General features: G+C 36.9%; 1 protein-coding gene across 2 annotated transcripts; it reads right to left on the reverse strand.

Annotated features, from left to right (window-relative positions):
* Positions 1 to 4,413: 4,413 nt before the first annotated feature.
* Positions 4,414 to 18,926, reverse strand: Etaa1 (ETAA1 activator of ATR kinase). 2 transcript variants are annotated; one of them, XM_032916549.1, is made up of 6 exons: positions 18,617 to 18,926; positions 17,634 to 17,759; positions 17,297 to 17,373; positions 13,205 to 13,317; positions 11,025 to 12,973; positions 4,414 to 4,680 (listed from the first exon to the last, which is right to left on the reverse strand). In XM_032916549.1, exons 1-6 carry the CDS (start codon positions 18,837 to 18,839, stop codon positions 4,553 to 4,555), a joined length of 2,616 nt encoding a protein of 871 aa, XP_032772440.1. In that variant the 5' UTR covers positions 18,840 to 18,926; the 3' UTR covers positions 4,414 to 4,552. The 2 variants fall into 2 exon arrangements, with proteins under 2 accessions (XP_032772440.1, XP_032772441.1); XM_032916550.1 differs by having other exon boundaries at positions 17,639 to 17,759; positions 18,617 to 18,920.
* Positions 18,927 to 19,593: the final 667 nt, after the last annotated feature.

Here is a 19,593-nt window from a genome sequence, read left to right on the forward strand (position 1 = left end):
ACACATATATTCCACAGCCAGGTGCTCACATTAACTGACATCTGTGAAATCACTTTTTGTGTTTTTTTTCTGATATATAAGTTACTAAAGTACAACTGTAACATACAAAGTACATGTTTCCTCTTTATACAAACTGTAGCTTCATCAGAGAAACAGGACTGAAAAATGTATACTACTCCGATAAGACTTAATTATGAAAAAAATAAGTACATTAAATTCAATATATAAATTTGCTTTTACCTCTAACAAATGGCAAAATTATACACACGATCTAAGAAATGATTTCTTTCAAACATAAATTGAGGATTTATTTATAAAGGTTTGACTTGTATTTTTTATTCTGCAGGTTACCTAAAACTTCTCAGGTAAAAGGCATTGCAAATTGGAAAGTCCTACCATAGATGTCAGTCAATAGTTTTGGTTAGAGTTGATTACAACATGGCTACTGCAGTACCTCTAACTCTTATAAGGGTGTTAGACCCAGTTCTATAGCATTCCAGGTTTCAGGACAACTTTTTTCAAAGGCCAATGAGAAACAAAAGGTAGCAAGAACTTGGAGGTTGCTATTACCTATACCCTTCTATTCCCAGTCAGACACCAGAAACAGATGACAGAGCACACTGGTTACTGCCTGGGAGAGGGAGGGGGTCATAGTCAAGTTTTACTCACTATAAAATAAGGTTTTGAAAACCAGAGATTATTCCCAAACCCAGAAACAAATGCAGGAACTCTTCCCTCCTTTTCTCTATTAGGTTCCTGTTCTACTAAGAGGTGGTTGGGCTCAAAGACATCTTTTTCCAAAATGTGAAATTCAACTACTTGGATGTTTCAAATTTTCACTTTCTGCTTTTTCTTCATTAATTTTACTACAAAAAAAAAAAAATAACCTTACATGAGCTAGTCTTGCCTTGGATTAGTTTTACTACATCTGTCCTTAAAAAAAAAATCATAAAAAGAAAATGGCTAGATATAAGTTCAATTTGTATTTTACGAATATAGAATTTCCATGTTGCTATAAGATTTTCAGTTTTCAATCAGGCTTTGTGTAGGTGTTCAATAGTGTTTCATGACTTGACAGGAGGAAAGACCAGATTCACAGAAAGCTATTCATTTAAAAGATAAAAAGTAAAACTGTTGTCTAATGACTTTCTTACTGCATGTGTGTTTTGTCACAACAGCCTTACTTGTAAGTCCAGATACTTTCCACAAAAGCCTTTGTTTGTTCTTGTTAAGATACACAGCTGTGATTTCCTATTGTGGCATCAAGTTTCCAAGCTTTGATTACAGAATGACACCAACTCCTAACATTCGGCTCAAGTCACTTAATCTATTTAACTAGATTTCCCTCACATACAAAATGGGAATAGAAGTGTTATATGACTGTATTGAGAAGAGTTAAATATAAAGCTTAAGGCTATTTGTGTAAGTAAAACATTCAGCCATGTTAAATGCAGCTCGCCAATTGTGATTTATTATCCAATGGACTTTTAGAGAAACCAACACCTACTAAGTTCACCAGAAACAGCTATGAGAAGACACATTTGCTGTTTTGTGGATCCAGGCCTTCTGATCAATCCCACTGGCAAAAGCTGAACATCAAATTTGATCAATTTAAATTAAGCTTAATACTTCAATCAGCTATGTGTTAAATAAAATGTAAACTATTCCCAGAAACATTTTCTAATTCTAAAGCTCAATGAATAGTAGTTACAATGATCTAAGCAGAACAAGAAAAAAAAAATTCACAAGAAGAATCTGAGTTAAAATCATTCAAAATATAATCAGTAGCCATCACAGAGCAGTAGTAAGCAGAGTCAGGAAGGTATTTGTTCTTGATTATTTTATTTATTTACATTTCAAATGTTGTTCCCCTTCGTGCTCTCCCCTCCACCTCCATGCTCCTCCACTTTGCCTCTAAGAGGCACCCACCCACGCACCCACTCCCACCTCTCCCCTCTAGCACCCCCCTTCTCTGGGGAATCAAGCTGCAACAGGACCAAGTGCATCATCCCCTCCCTCACAGATAGGTCCATTTATGCCCACTGTTCAGTGGCTTAGTCCCCTGGAGCCCTGAGGGGTCTGGACAAAAGGGGAGCAGGATCAGGTACAGGGGTTCTTTTCTATAATAAGGGTCTTGCTTAATTAAACTTTCTGTGAAACACAAACAGTAAAAGAGCTTGAAACAATACTGATGCCAGGCCTACCAGCTGTTCCTTTGAGTTTTGAAGACGTTGTAGGAATTATTTAATCCTGACCTGGAGTTTCTACCCCACCTTGTCCATTCAATTCCTTCATAAAAGACATGCAACTTTTATTATTTACAGTAAGCCCTTAAACAGCATATTAGAATTTACTTTCCTATTGACAACCTCAATTATTACCTAATCGTTTTATTTGGGCTACTCTTAACTCCAATTGACCAGCCCTCAGGGCCATGTTTTCATGAACTCCACTAACCCATGGTGCATCTTTTTTCCTTCCTCCTTCACCTTCTTCTCTTTGTGGTTCTCCTCCAACCCCAAGCCCAGGAACTCTAAAATCCACCTATGTCAAAAATAACTTGAGGGCAAGGTCACAGTATCACTTGGATCTACATACAGATTCTTTCCCTCTGGGACAACCATGTCTTGGGGCTTAATATTAGCATTAGAATATAAGCAGCATCAGGCCAAACCATTATACAAAATCCCCAGGAGGCTGGGAAAGTTCCAACTCTTGTAAACAAGGTGGCCCTTTGCACAGTTTGCACACTAGTCCTTCCAAGGGCACTTAAGAGAATGAGGAGAGTAGAGTGGTGTGAAAGGCAGGGAGGGGTAACCTGCTGGACAGGACATCCCCACTATCCAGAAGTGCTTTTTATGTTTCCTTGAGAGAGAACAGAGTCATTTAGACAATATCAATTTCAGTGAGGATGATCAGACATAAACTCCAAAGAAACAGATTCACTAGACCAAGTGTAAAAGGATGGGCAGGATGATGTAAAAGAATTCTACAGAAAACAAGTGATGGGAGAACTCGAGCAAAAAGTAATCTAGTCTCTGCACTCTACTACACAGTAACTTGCAACACTTATTTAGACCTTTATAATATATTCTTTGATAATAGAGAAACTAATGCTTTACTGTCCTTATAACACTTGAAAAACGATACATAATAACTATCAGATTGTCAAAGCTCTCAGACACCTAAACAGTAGTGAACACCAGACCAAGATGAGTGTCTCATATCTACAATTTTCTTCCTATCTCTTAAAAAACAAAAACAAAAAATAACCCCAAACTACTAGCATCCTCACTGCCACACGCCCTCCCCTTAGTTAAGGCTTTTATTACTGGCTCATTGTTTTAAACCCCAAAGGGCAAGAATGACAGAGGAGAGACACTGAAGTTAAATAATTAATTAGAAGAATTACAGTAATAAGAAAACTGGAACAGAAAGTCTAATTTTGAATCCTAGAAGAATGTTTATAAGCACTGTTATAAGTCTTTAATGTACTTTAGATCATATTTAAGTGTTCATGCTCCTTCCAATTATTTAAAGTACTAACAGATTGAAGCAAACCATGTAACTGTTTAGATGTTCAGAAAAACCATTCTAACTTAAGGATAGGTCTGTGACTTTGAAAGTAATCCTATGAGTTGGGCATGGTGGCCTATATCTGTACTTAAGAGCACTGGGAAGGCTGAGACAAGAGGATCACTGTTAGTCAGGTGACAGCATGAGTTGAAGGCCAGCCTGGGCCACATAGTAAGACCCTAACTCAAACAAAGAGAAAAAGAACAGCTTGAACTGTTCAGTCTATGGGATATGATAAAGAAGCTGGATCAGACTATGTTTCTGCCATTTCCAAATGTCAATGATGCTTTATTACTTACATATTTTCTTTTCTTTTCTTTTTTTGCTAATCTAAACTTAATGCCTAGTCTGTGCTTTTCCTAATAGTGAAATGTATTCAAATTCAATCACATTTTAGAAATATTAAAATTACCTACTTCTGGATAGCAATTAAACACAGTTTTCTTCAAAATAAACAGAAATTTTCTACCTTTCAGCAATACCAGTGAGAATACGGGACTATTAGTTAAAAACTGACAATGTATAAAATCATTAACTGAAAATGACACTACAAAACCAAGTTGCTGTTTACTTAGCAATTTTAATATTTGTGCTAGAGAAAGTCTTCTACAGAAGCTGTACAGTTATTTTAATATCTGTGCTAGGGAAAGTCTTCTACAGAAGCTGTACAATTATTTTAATATCTGTGTAGAGAAAGTCTACAGAAGCTGTACAGTTATTCTTGATGCTCGTCTGCTACCATATTTATAAAGACAAGTACTTTTCCTCTGTATATACATAACTGCTAACTTTTCAAAAACTTATATACATGATTCACATACATCTGAGAAGGTTTCATTTACCATTGTAAACAGTGATTTATTAAATAATAAAGTAGCTCATGCTAAAAACTCAGCAGTAAACTTCTCATGGAGAAATCAGAACAAAGTCCTATCACAGATAGTTCTCACAGCTGTCAAACCGGCTCACTCGGCTTTCACCAAGGCAGTGAAACAGGAGCTGACTGCACAGTGTGCAACGCTTTGGCCTTTCTTCGAACCAGTGCTTCCTGCCTTTTCCGCTGAATTTCTTCAGGAGAATACTTCCTGTTTCTCTCTTCTTCGTCAAAAAATTAAACAGAGTATAGAATTAATCTCATAACCTTTAAGTCATCTGAATATCAGCTATAATCTTTCGCTTTTTCATCATGCTGGTTTGACTACTAAATCAAACAGGTATGTATGTTATGTATGTATAGTACATATACAATTACATTACATGCACATACATATTAAATAGAATGTTAATGAAGGGACATATTTCTCAAGGTATATTATCTATCTACCTTGTTTCTTGGTATAACTAGAAACGGGAAAGGATACTCAAGAATTGTTTACTTCAAATAACTTCCTCAGATAACTCTGATGTCTATTATTTTCTAAGCTAGATTTTATCTACCTTCCATAGCAGAGTCATACCAAAATATATTTTATAAAAAAACAAGCTATTTTTTTCCACAGGATAAAGTAAAATGTCTTTAAAATCGGTTTAATAATATGGAAAATAATTTCAAATGTATAAAATCATACTATAAAATTCTGATTTAGGGAGAGTTAAACATTTTCTCATTAGCCCTTCCACTAACACACACACACACACACACACACTTTTTTCTTTTCTGTGTGTGTATATAATATCAAACACTTACTAGGTCAAATTGCTACACAGTACTAAGCAACTAAATGCCTTAATTTTTATTTTATTTTAAGCGTAAGGGTTAGCAATTTCTATTCTCTACAGGACACCCCCTCCCAAAGTTAACTCTTGAGAGTAAAATGCTATCATTCCAACTGCTGACTACTCGTTTTAAACAACAATAGTCATGGATAATATGCAAACCAATTATCAGATACATTTGAATGAACATTATACAATTCACATTTTCAAGTCAATTATGCTCATGTATTTTTTAAAAAACACTAAAGTTTCAAATTTTAAAAATAATATTTAATGTACTAGTTGTACAAAAACAGGTTATAAATTGACTAACTCTAGCTTTAAGCTACTAACAGGTTTTTGTTTCAAGGATAAAACTTGGAAACCAGCTTGTGACACATAAAAGGGAAAGTGAATAATAATAAAAAAAAATACGAAACACAAGTGAGACTAACATTAACCAGGAAGATTAAGCATTATGAACAAACCTAAAAGAAAAATTGCAAGGATAAAAGGCAAATTATACATCTACCTAAAAATGAAGTCTGGATTAAGTCTTTACTGGAATTAAAAGTATATGCAATTCATTTTAGAAATTTCATTCTATTAGTTATAGTATATTCAGTTTAAGAGAAACATAATATTTACAACTATAATAGACTGACAATAATTTTTCATGTTTTAAGACATACTGGGCTATACCATCGAAAAATACTCATTGTCAGTACTGATAAAATCAAAATCTGTCTAGCCATTTAGAAGGAAATTTGGTAATATTTGTCTAAATTTACAATATTCTTACATTATGTTTTTCGAATTAACAAATACAATTACATAAAGTTCAGAAATCTGTAAAGAAGGACAAATCATACTGAACTGTCGTAATTGCAAAAAACTAACCCAATGAATCTCTATCATTATAGAAACGCAGTATCTACACAAGCAACATAACATACAATATGCAGACTCTAAAAGGACTAAAGGAAACCTACAGGTACTCACAAGAAATGACAGCTCTAACTTATCAAGGAAATAAAAAAAAATGATCACAACATGTAATGCCTTAGAAACAGAAGAGACATAATAAGCCAAGCATTTGTAGTCTACAAGAGGAAACAGACTAAAGGCACTGAAAGCCCACTCAATAAAATTAACACATAAAATTTAATAAATCTAGGGAAAGAAATACTGAGAAGTGACACAAGGAAGTACCAAGTTACACACAATGCTAAATCTCCAAGAACAGCAGACCTCTCAGAAAAAACTAAAACTAAAATTGCTGACACATCAACCAACACCCCCCTCACACACACACACAGGGATAGAGAGCGAGAAAGAGAGAGCAAAGTTATCCTTTCAAGTTATAGAACAAATATATTCAATGATAAAAATAAACTAAAACAACTGATGTCCATTAAGTCATCACTGCAGATAATATAGAAGAATACTATGCACAGATAAAGACAGATGAACAAGTTCAAGAGCTCTAGAAACAATACATTTTTAGAAATTTCATAAAAGAGTTAATAAAGGGATGAGTCTTAGAAAGGAATCAAGCATCAGTAAACAGGTAAACTAGGAAATCTCTAAGATGAAGAAAGAAATCATTACATACTGTGGAACAATCACACTAAATGTTAACAGCTGTTATCTCAATTAGAAGACACAGCCTTCCGAACATATTATAAAACAAGATACATATAAGTACCTCCTAGATCTGAGGAGCTCACACACACAGAATGAACTACAAAGACAAAAATGATTCTGAAAGCCAAGACAACAAAACCAGGCTTCAAGATAAAATGAAGAGTTTATAAAGAAGGTCATTGCAAATTATTAAATGGAATAATCCACCAGAAAGTACAATGAAGGCTGAGTGTGACAGTAATGTCAACATTCAAGGATACTAAAATGAAAGGAATGAACTTTTCAGGTCTGCCTGTGACTACATAATGAGTTTCAGGACAACCTAAGCCGAGGAAGATTCTATCTGAAAATCCAAAACAAAACAAACAAGCAAGTAAAAAATAAAAAAAACCAAAACAAACAAACAAACAAAAAAAAAACAACCAGGCCGCCAGAACATGTGTCCCAGTGGCTAAAAAGGCTCCCCATGATAGCCTAAGTTGAAAAATTGGACCCACAGAGAATTGAGGAGGTGCTTGCCACCAAGACTCCTGAGTCCAATCACTAAACTAATATGGCAGAAGATAAAAGTTGTCCTCTGACCTCTGCACTACTGTTGTGACACATGTGCACCCGTACACCTTTGGAACAAGCCACCTCAAGACAATAGTCAGTTACAAAAATCGTTATTTTTGTGCTACATTTTATCAGTAGATTGTTTGATCAGAAAAACAAGTAACAAAAGCAGCTAAGTTAAACTATTCTACAGATCACGTTAATTCAATGGAAATATACTAATATTCCATTCAACCCTGGCAGAAAGTCTCCTAACCCACTAAGCTTTCTCCAAAACAGATGCTATATTGTAAGTCTGAACACATGCACTCAAGCATGGTGCAGGCGCAGGCAGGCAGGCAGACACAGACACACACAGACAGACAGACAGACAGACAGACAGACAGACACACACACACACACACACACACACACACACACACACACACACACGGAGGTAAAAATAATTTTTTCTAAGATCAGCTAGTGGATTTCTTCTCTTACCAATCCATATGGGAAAAATGGGTCACTCAAGAAATCAGAAGGGAGTTTTAGAAATGTCTAGAATCAGGTAAAAATGAACACACGATTTACTACAGAACATTTAGAGTGCAGCTAAGTCACTGCTAAGAGAGAAGTATACAGCTCGGAGTTGCCTGTATTAAAAAAAAAACAACCCAGATCTTAAGTAACTCAAGTAAAGCTAGTATTACCTTGATATCAAAACTAGATAAGGATGTAACATTTCCTGGAAGACCATAGCAAAATTCACTCAATAAAATACTTGCAAATCAAATTCACTAACATGTAACAAGATCATGATCAAGCTGCCTTCATTCCAGGGATGCAAACACGACTCAGCCTACACAAATCAACAAACATAACACATAAATAAAATCAAGGTTTAAAAAAAAGAAATCACATGATCATCTCAACACATTCTCAGAAAGTTTTAAATAAAACTGAACAGTCCCTCATGATGCCAATCCTAAAGAATCTAAGAACAGAAGGATCTCACACCTCACCACAATAAAAAGTGTAGGAGACACACCTACAGCTAACATTATACCGTGGAAAACTGATACCACTGCGATATTAACATTAGATATGAAAGAAAGTTGTCTTTTCTGCTCTTACTCAACACAGTGCTGGATGTCTTAACAGTAGCCATAAAGCACTAAGAGGGAACAGAAACAACAAGTCACCAGATTATACCCACTTGCTAATATTATGATAATAGATAAAGGGCTCCAAAGACATTCTCAGTAATGTAACAGTATAAAAAAACCCTGACACATAAAAACTAGCAGCTCTTCTATATATCAAACTTAACTACAAAAGCATTCAACAATAAAATTCTAGGAGTAAACCAAGAAAGTGAAAGACCTACACTGTGGATTGCTGTGGATTACAACTATAGAACAAAGAAGAAATTTAAAACATTAGACGATGAATATATTTTCAATATTCATGCACAAGAAGAATTAAAACTGTGAAAATGGCCCTATAATCAAAATGGGTCTACAGATTCAATGCAATTCCCCATCAAAACTAGAGAAAAGCATTCTAAAATTTATACAGAAACATATGCAAGGACATGGATGGACAGACAGACACATACACACTCACACACAGGTAAAGCATTCATTAAAACACCAAAACAACCTGATTTCAAATTCAGTGACAGAGTAAAGTAACAAAATCAGCACAAAGTAACAAAGTCAGTCCCAAAGGCAGACATGAAAATATCTGCATGCAGCTGCAGCTGATTTTCTAAGGGTCTAAAAATTTAAAAAGAGCTTTTTAATAGATGATGCCAGAAAATTGGATATCCATATGTATATAGTATCTCTTACCCTTTTGAAAACCAATTCAATATGGATTGAAAATATTAAGCTCTGTTTGAGTCGCTAGAAATCAGGTAAAACATTTCAGAATACAGGCAATGGACAGTAGTTTCTGGAAGGGACTCTAAATAGCTCAGGGAAAAATAGCCAGAATTGAGGAGCAGGATTGTATCAAATTATAAAGAGTCTGCACAACAGAAGAAATGAATAACCACAGTGAATACACAAACTAGATAATGGGAGAATATCTTTGCTGGAGACTAACAACAGGGACTAATATCCAGAAAATATAATGGACTAAAAAAATACAAAAAGTACCCAGATAATCCAGAGAACAAGTGACAAGTTAAATAAGACCCCCAAAAGAAGTATAAATAAGCCAACAAATTACCACATTTTAGAAAAAGTTCAGCATCATTAGTCATCAAGGAAATACAAATCAAAACTACTCTTGCATTTCAGCTTACTTCAACTAGAATGGTTATCCAGGTAGGAAAAATCTTTATACACTGTTGGTGGGGAAAAGCCGAACACACACATACACACGCACGTGCATGCACACACTAAAACACTAACACACTAATTAGTGTGATCACTAGGACAATCGGTATAAAGGGTCCTCAAAGGCTAAGACTAGTTAAACTATTGGTACATTACTGATGGATTCAGAGTAAGCATTAGATAGGCTTGTATACCCATGTTTATTACAGAAATATGCATTTACAACAGCTAAGTCATGTGACCAACCTTAGTGTCCATAAATGAATGACTAAAGAATGTTGCAAACAACAACAAATGACACAAAGGGGGACCATTTGAGAAGAGAAAGGGACCAGTAGCAAAGGGGGTAGGGATAAAGCAACTAAGATAAAACTGTTATATACAAGCATGAAAATGTCATAATCAAACATCACTTTTTACAATATAAGATGATTAAAGTTTTGGAGTATTTACCAAACTAATAACAGTCGTCTTAAACAAAGTAATTAGTCCAAATTACTACACACCATTGCATTTCCTACGTTTTAGTAGTTAAGACAGGTTAAAGAAAGACAATAGTAGTTTTCAGATTATAGTTTAAGCTTTAGATTTCATGTAAAATGAACCATCCACTGAAGTTTGTTTTACACATATTTATCTCTCCCCACCCCCACCCCACCCCACTTTCTTTTAAATGCAGGTTTATTGGAAAGCTGCTCAGCTGCTCTCTGGTGAGTTTTCTGGCCCCAAGGATTGAGGCCAGGGGAGTCCCATGTGGGTCAGGGTGGGAAGAAAGGGCAAGTAGGCAGAGAGAGGAGGAGGAAGGGGGAGGAGGAGGAGGAAGGGGGAGGAGGAGGAGGAAGGGGGAGGAGGAGGAGGAGAAAGAGAGGATAAATGTCTTATGTGGGTTTAAAAGATTATTTTGCTGTGAATATTAAAATCTAAGGGGTCAAAGTTGAATTTAGGGTGGTAGCAATGTTTTAAACAGTTTCACGATGCAATTTTTGAGCTGTGATTAATGAAATATATGTACTGAAGGAATAACAATCCAGGAAAAGATGAACTGGAAGAATGAAAAGGGTTGCATCAAATAACTGTAAACTGGTTTACAATCATCAATGGTTTACCATCAAATGGTTGTAAACTGTCATAAGCAGCACTGAATTTTCTTTTGATACTAGTCAGTACCTGTTAGTCAAAACAAATACCATTAATACTTTTCAAAGAAAACTACTTCATACATACCTGGGGAAGATGGTTTCAAAGACTTAGCATGTTTTTGATTAGCTTCAGGCCATGAATTGACAGTTTCCCTTTTTCCTAAATCCTGTGAGATTTTACTAACAGGCATACTTCCTGCTAGATGATTTTGATTTAACTCAGAAAGAAGCTGAGGGTTCTTCTTTTTAAATGTGAATTTTGATGACTTCAGTATTTTGCTGTCACTCTGAGCTGTATCTGCTAAGCTGTGGTGGGACAGCTGAGAACTCAACTTCATATTAGTAGCGATCTTTGTGCTCACAGAACCCAAATTAACTTTCAGATGTGAACTTCCTACAAGAACAGAGTCTGAGCTATTCACGTGTACTGGTACGTGCTGATTATCACTTGAATTCTTAGAGCACACAGACAAATTTGTAGCACCCAAAATATTGGGACAATCTCCACATATGTTTCTTTTCTCTACTGTCACTGGCTTATTTATCTGTGATTTATTTGTTAAAGACAATGGCATTGGAGAACTGACAAGATTCCAATGTTTAGACGACACCAACTGACTTCCTTGTTCAGATGCAGAACAAGTATTTCTGGATCCATGTATGGAAGTATTACTTTTACTTTCTGACTCCTTGCTGCCCTTGTTTTCTTGCTGAGTTAGTCTTTCGATGTCATCACAAGCCTGATATAACAAATCATCATCTACATCATCTGCTTCCCAGGTAGTTTCTAATTGATGGCATGCTTTAATCATTTCACTGGCCAACAGTGGGTCATTCCAGTCATCGAAGGGAGAACTGAACTTTGATCCATGAGACTGATTTGTGTTACACACAATGTTTTCTTTGCCCACGAACACAGAATCAAATGGGTCAGTAGTGGGTACTTTCAAAGGCAGGTTAACACCAAGCTTGTGATTTTGTTCATTAGGATACCTTGTGTATGAAACAGACTTGTTAGAGGCATTAAGTATGCCCTTACCATGACCATCTTCTTTCACTTTTGTAAGATTAGAGACAGCAACATAATCTTCATTTTTACTAACAAAGTTAGTGACAGATTTCTCAAATCTCACTTTATTCCCAGTGAATGGTAACTTCCTTGGTTTATCACCTGGATGTGGTGAAAACCTACATTCTCCAGCATTTTTTAGTTCTCTGCTTCGTGTCTTTGAAGGAAGATCCAGTGTTACTTTTGAGTCTCTTAACCTTCCACCCAGATTCATATTTGCTCTTGATGTGATTGTATCATTTTCCCCAATAGAGGTACAAACTGCCTTCTGACCAGTACCTTGAGCAGTTGTAGAGGGAAAGAGTTCAAGCGTTTCAGCATTCTCCATAAGGAAGGGTTCACTGCTTAGTAAGCTTTCCCAATCATCCTCAAAATCATTAGCAGTCAATTCATCAAGATGTTTATTAGGTGCTGCTGGAGTCTTAGGACTGGGAGTCACACATGATTTTAGTATTATGGTAGTATCTACTTGAGGGGAAGGTGATACTGGAGTTTTATTTAGCAGGTTTTCTGTGAGCAGAGTTTCAGTAGTAATGATTTCCTCTTGTAGTAAGACATTTTCCTTTTTCATGGAAGTTTTACTATTGTTCAAAAAAGTATCTGACAGCTCCTGGCTTAGCTGTCCACTACACATCTGAGTGGAACCATCGAAAATAGCATTAAAGGCTGCTTCAACATTTCGGTCAAAGGGTTTCTGACTGCTGTCTTGCCCCTTTCCCAGAGATATTCTGCTGTCTCCTTCCACTTGCTTCTTTATTGGAGTACAACTGACTTCAGGAACTATATCATCTGATGCCATCTGCACAGAATTTTTATGGTTATGTAAATGTCCCATTTCTGAAGTCATCTGGATAAAATCATGATTCATCCCATCTTGCTCTTGAATCACATCAAGTTCTTCCATATTTTTATCAAACTGTTGGGCCAATTTCATAAGTTCTTTTTCTCGATTTTTTGTTTTTAACCTATTAAAATAACATTGAAGCATTTTAGTTAAAAAACTGTTTAAGAACTACTCAATTACTGTTTAGTATACTTTGGTGTGATTAAAACACCAATATTTTAACTCTCAGAATAACGTTTTTAACTCACATATTGAAACAAAAAAGGTTTACTATTTTGGCTTAATTCAAAACCTAAAATGTTAGCAAGAATACCTGACTTACGGAATTACAAGAAGTGAAGGCTGAACTCACTTTGTGCAGCTGATTTTCACTCTTGACTTTTCTTTTGCTACACCAGGAGTACAAGGAATAGCACTGTCACCAATCCATACACCCAGCATGGAGTTTGTCACTGGTTTTTCATCCTTTGAAAGAGGGAAGAGAAGAGAAGCATAAGAGCCCCATAAAACAAATAACACCCCTCCCTCTCTAAGAAGAGGAAGGGGGGAGGGGGGAGGGGGGGAGAGGGAGGGGGAAAGGGAGAGGGAGAGGGAGAGGGATTGATTGATTAGTGGAGAATTCTGTAGTAATCACTAAACAAACTCAAACAATGAGAAGCTGGAGAAAGGCAGTAAATCAGAAGCTATGATCCATTTATGCCCCACAAGTAAAAAGAAATATTCAAACTTAGGAATTCCATATTTATAAAAACCAAAGTTTGAAGTACATTGCCTATCAAATACATTTCGATGCTATATACATATAAAAGAACATTCAGTAGAAGGAAAAATAACATTAGTTGTAAGATGCTCATAAAACCAGAAGCAAACTAAATATAATTATCAGACCTGAAAATAGGAATATATTCAGAATTCTTTCTGCAGCACCCATTCTCCAAAGTTTTCTAATCTTCATAAACTCTTACCTAGAAATTGGGAGTTCTACCTTGACTAAACTGAGGGTATGGATAGAAGTAATGTCAGAACTGATTAAAGATTTTACAGCAAGGTCAAAGCTAAAACTAAAAATGGACAAACAGACAAAAGGACAAAGCAGAAAACGTCAAACAGGGAAAAAAAGCAACTTATTTTTGCTGTATTTTTATGCTCCTTAATTACAAAGTTATAAAATGAGCTTTATATTATAAATCAGTGGCTCTCAACCTGTGGGTCATGACCCCTCTGGCAATCCTCTATCTCCAAAAATATTTACATTATGATTCATTAATAGTAGCAAAGTTATAGTTATGAAGTAACAACAAAAATAATTTTGTTTGGGGGTCACCACAACATGTGGAACTGTAAAAGACTCACAGCATTAGGAAGCTTGAGAATCACTGTTATAAACCAAACTAGCAAACCAAATTACTTAATCAATCATACTTGTTTATAGTAACTAGAAATAAGTATGAAAGATGACACAAGGTTAATAGGTTGCCTCATTACTAGATTACAGGGTACTCTAATTTGAGCCTGGTATGGGAGAGCCCTCCATTGATCACCTTCTGATCTTTACAAAGTATGTGCCTGCATGCATACATCCATGGAAAACAACATTTTTAAAAAAGGAAAGGGTCATTTTACATTTATTTTCTTGAAAGTTTGGGTGAAAAGATCTTTAGTTTTGTAAAATAATAAAAATCAGTTAATTTCACTGGAAAACTCAATATTTCTGAGTTGTTTGTATAACACTCTTAATTCTTAATGACTTATTTTTGGAATATGTCCATTTAAAAATAAATTCATAAAGTTTCAAAAGGACACAACTTTATGTAGTCTCTGAGTGTGTATACCAAGAGTTCTCTGTATGTTTATGTACTACTTGTGCTTACATTTTAAATTATGATTACATAACTGATTCCTAAGTACATTCTAGGTGTCACACCAGTTGTCTAAGCCTTCAATTGACCTTAGCATTGTATAAAGTTTTATGAATGAGGAAAATAAAGACCTTGAACACCATAGAAGAAATCACTACAGAAAATGGAATGACTAATACACAAACATACGTCTTAAAAACTGAAATGGGAAATCATTAGGAAGAAATTGAATTATTTGAAGATAACTAAGAAAATCTCAAGTGTGTATGAGAGTATGACTTTCAAGAGATCTTAATGCTGCCAGCAATTAACCTGCTTTAAGAATGCCCAGCAGAAGAGTAATCCTAGCATTGCTGTCTTTTCTTCAGAGTTGCTATTTCCAGCCCATTTAGTTAAAGAGCCAACAGTACACTCAACATTGTATCATTTGTGTTAGGTTGGTCAGCCCAAACAAGTTTTATTGTGCGTCTTTGACTTAGTTAATAAAGATATATTGTTAACACACAGTAATAATATTATGGCATAAATGTCCTGGAGGAAGAGTTAATACAATGAATCCTATGGCATGACAATATGGGAGACAGAGCTACTAGCTATAAAGCTGTACTGACTGTTGATTATAAGTCTAGATTTCTATAGCCAGAGAAAAGCTGTAACTCCTATCTTCTCTTTTTGGATACAGTGACTCCTCATAACCATATTTTGGATCAGTAGCTTCTGTGGGTCATTACTATAGGCCAATAATACATAGCACTATCTGAAGGCATGTTAAGGAAAAATACAATTTCCTCAAAGACAACATTAAGCAAAACTTAAGATATTCTTTGAATTTAAGTGTCGTTATTTAAGAAAAGGAGGGTTGACAAAACAGCTCAGCGTGTAAAGGTACTTGCTACCAAGCCTTGTGATCTGACTTCATTCCCTCCTGGGACCAACATAAGCAGAAGAAGAGAACAGACTCCACTAAAGTGACGTCTTCCACACATGCTGTGGGTATGGGAAGACAAGTACGTACATACAGGTACACACACAATGTATACATATGTATACACACACACACACATATATACATATATGTTATACGCACATACATACACATACTTTTTAAAATGTAAAGAAAAAATTAAGAAAAAGAGAGAAAAAACTCAGAACAGCTTCTCTTCTGGGCTCATGCTGTCATTAACGGTGACAGGACTAAGAAAAGGGATGAATTACTGGACTCCTTTGTGTTAAATGATTGAACTAAAGAAAAAACTACAATAAGAAAATCACAATTAACATATTTCAGCACTCTATACTGAAGTCAAACTATATGTTCCTTAATCCTAATAATCCTCTGAAGAAAGCCAAAGTGGTAATAAATCTACCTTATGGTTGAACGAATTGGAGTTGGAAACATTTAGGTGACTCCCCAGGAATCACAGCGGGATGGGCTCATAAGGTCTACATCTAAATCTATTGATCTTCCTGACTTTACAGTGTTTCTGGGTAATTTCATAAGTCAGTAAGAATACTAAAGAGATGCTGCAATAGGGAAATTTTTCACTCCGGCCAGTGAGGAAGCACTGTAGAAACATGTACAGGAAAGCCTTTATGCATGGCTTTAAGTGATGTACACTAAGGCCCTTGTGTCTGGCTTTGAGTGAAATGTTACCGCAAAGACTTGGCCATGTTTGGGAAATCGGTAGAGGCTGAGAAATTCTGAGTCTGTTGAAATCTTTGAGAAATCTCTCTCTAAAGAATCTGCCCATGAAAGCTTACTTGCAGCTGCACCAACCTTGGTCCCAAGACACTCCTCACAAACCTGGAGCTCAGCCTCTGATTACGGCTGGCCGTGGTCAAAAGGGACGGAGATTTGTCTGCTCTCACGGGCAGCAAGGGCAAGGTATCTTTGGTAGCTGGAACCTTTCCCAGCCCCAATTAACCTTGTATAATGTTTGAATAAAGTACCTGGGGTGAGTTGAGCTAGCTGATGTCAGTCTTTTCCAAGAAGGCTAAACCCCTCTGCTACTTCAGAAAATGAAGACTTAGCATCTTGGTCAGCTTCTCTCTCTACTGTGGCACCTACGACTGACACTCATCAACGAAGCACTAACAATAAAAACTTCAGTACACCATAGCAACTAACTACTACATTATTTAAGAAATAAATAACCTAGAGATAACCTAAATAGTCAGAAGGGAGTGAAGGCATAGTTTAGTGGTAGGGCACTTGCCCAGTAAAAGTGAGTCCCTGAGTTTGAGTTTTAGCATTAGCAAATGAATGAATGAAAGAAGAGAGAGACAGTGTATATGAAAGGACTTGCACAGGTCACCATGCAAAATCACACCATTTTATGTAAAGAACTTCGGAATCTGTAGATCTGGATATCCAATGGAGTCATGAAACCATGCCCTATGGATTCTGACAGATGACTATACTGAACATTTTATAGTTCATTCGTTGTTTCAGAAGACAGGCACTCAGAAAAGCCAAACATAACCTTGTTTGCTCTAAACATGCTATTTTACATATGAAAGAACCACACAAGCATAGAACATACAATTTTTGCTGTTTTATAAACCACGAGCCTTGCCATACTTACCTGAGGAGCAATACGATTAACAATATGTGAAATCTCATCATTGTATGCACTGGAAATCCGCTTTGTTCTTCTTTTACCTAAAGAAGCAGGCATTTTTATCAATTTTAGACCAGGAATTTTAAAACCAGTTGTCATCTTTAAGGAAACAATTGGAGTCAGTACAACTTAAACAACTCCACATTAACATCGTGGCATATTTAGACAGAAAAAAATCACACGAGATTCTTAAAAACAAAACAAAACCAAGAACAATGAATTATGATGCCACTGGATTAAAATTTTACCAACACTAATCCTTCATCAAGCACTGACCCACATAAAAATAATAACAGATTACCTAACTGTTTTGTCATTGGAGAATTTTGATCCCAGAAGATATCAGTCTGTCCATCTGGATCATTTGGAGAACTGAAGGTACAGGACAATAAATTCACTTTCAGAACTTGTGTTGGTGTCTCCTTTTCTGCATAAGATGACAATCGTTGCATTTACTTCGTAAGAGCTAAAGTCAAATAACAGCTTAGACAAATTAATTTTTATGTCCAATATAAAACTTGTCTCTTTAAGACAAGTACTTTAACCACAATGGAAATGTTTCAATAAAAATAATGTCTCAATACTTCTTCAGTTTGGCACTGTAGTTAGGAAGTGTTTTTTGGAAATTCCATAGGCCCAGGAATGATACCACCTGGTCACTGAATTACTAACACCAGGCTCTAGGGACCAACAAGTTGGCAGCAGATGTATTGCAAATGCATCCAAACAGAATCCCACACTAAACTCTCACAAGCCCCTCCTGTAAACTCTACCCACATTTTCTACTCACTCCACTCTAAAGCCATTAGTGACTTGTTTCTAGGGAAGCTCTGTCTAGAATCACTTAAACTTTTACAATGTTACTGTTCTTTCCCCAGCTTTGGTTTATCAGGGCAGAAACAGGCAAGTTAATAGACGTTGTATTTTAAGAACACACTCTAGGATAGAGGTTATGAGTCTGGTCCTTACTGGGATAGAAATCTTTTAACTCCAAAAGTTTACAGAAAGGAATGCACCATAAGTTTACTAGGCTAACCGGATGTTACACTTAGCAAGTTCCGGGAGCACACAGTTCCTGAGGTGGCCCTTTTTGCAAAACAAAACAGCGAGGAAAACAGAAAAAAGGCTTAGGTGCCCAATTTCCTGGACGTAGTACAGGGCACAGACCCCGCCCACAACCAAAGAGTCAGCCAGAAAAGGCCCCATGGAGGGGACTTGGTGCTGCAGCTCTAAGCCTCCGGCCCGGTCCACATCGCCCGGCTCCGCTCCCCGCCCTCTTCTCACCCCCCGGGCTCCGCCCGCCGTCAGCCGCTGCCCGCCGTTGCGACCGCAGCGCAGACCGCGTTCCCGCCCGGCTAGGCTGGGAGCTGCGGGCCGCCCTGGACGCCCGGGGCCACAGTTCCGCTGCCGGGCAGCAGTTCTCGGCACCCGCCCGGCGGGTCCGCACAGGGCTGTCCGCATGCTTCCTTCGCCGACTCATTCCCGTGGCACCGTCCTTCAGCCGCATTCACATCTTGCTACGGAGGAGCGGGACAACCGCCCGGCAAAGGGGCCGCGCGCCACCGATCACCGCCATCTTTGCAAGTCGGGCGCGCAAAACACGCTGCTTCTGATTGGCTGCCTCCGTCTAGGGCGGGGTGACTAAGTCTGATACTGATTGGCTGTGTCGGTTTGAGAGGCGGGGTTGCGGAGGCTGCCTGCGGGACAAATGGCTGAGGCAGCTTCAGCAGAGGAAACTTGAGTGTTCAGAGGTGGATCTTCAACCTCCCCCAACTTAGGAGGAATTGCAGGACTCTTTTCTGGACATGTGGCTGGGACTTAGTATGTGAGACAGTAAAGAGATCAAATAGGATGACAGATTCTTATTAAATTTACAACTTAAATTGATTATGTCTAAAATTGAAATGATGGTGTGTTATTCGGTAATAATGAGAAAATAGATATATAAATAGTATAGGAGAGAATAATCTCAACAGTTTATAGATGTTATGTGTATAGAAAAATCCAAAATGTAGGAAGACTTATTAATTTAATGAACTAACATTCGCTGGAAACTGTACATGCAAAGCCGAGCTGTCATATTAGTGAGAATAAGACAGCATTTGTTTTGAATTAAGTAATAATTACCATGGCCAGGGAGCATTGATTCAGGTTGGCCTAAAAACATGTTTCAATATAAAAGCAATTGCACAGACCTTAACAATCACAGAACAAAAGACAAGGCATTTGCCAGGTTCTTAGTTGGGGACTAACTAGTTAGG

The sequence above is a fragment of the Rattus rattus genome, chromosome 11, assembly GCF_011064425.1.
Source record: "Rattus rattus isolate New Zealand chromosome 11, Rrattus_CSIRO_v1, whole genome shotgun sequence".
In the NCBI taxonomy this organism is placed as follows: Eukaryota; Metazoa; Chordata; class Mammalia; order Rodentia; family Muridae; genus Rattus; species Rattus rattus.

Bases quoted from the DNA above. Each gene is read 5' to 3' on its own strand.
- Etaa1 (XM_032916549.1), bottom strand. From the start codon at position 18,839: ATGCGGCTGAAGGACGGTGCCACGGGAATGAGTCGGCGAAGGAAGCAT. The intron at 13,318-17,296 runs GTAAGTATGGCA...CCTCTTTCAAAG, and splicing joins TTAATCGTATTGCTCCTCAG to GATGAAAAACCAGTGACAAA. The intron at 12,974-13,204 runs GTGAGTTCAGCC...TTATTTTAATAG, and splicing joins GTGAAAATCAGCTGCACAAA to GTTAAAAACAAAAAATCGAG.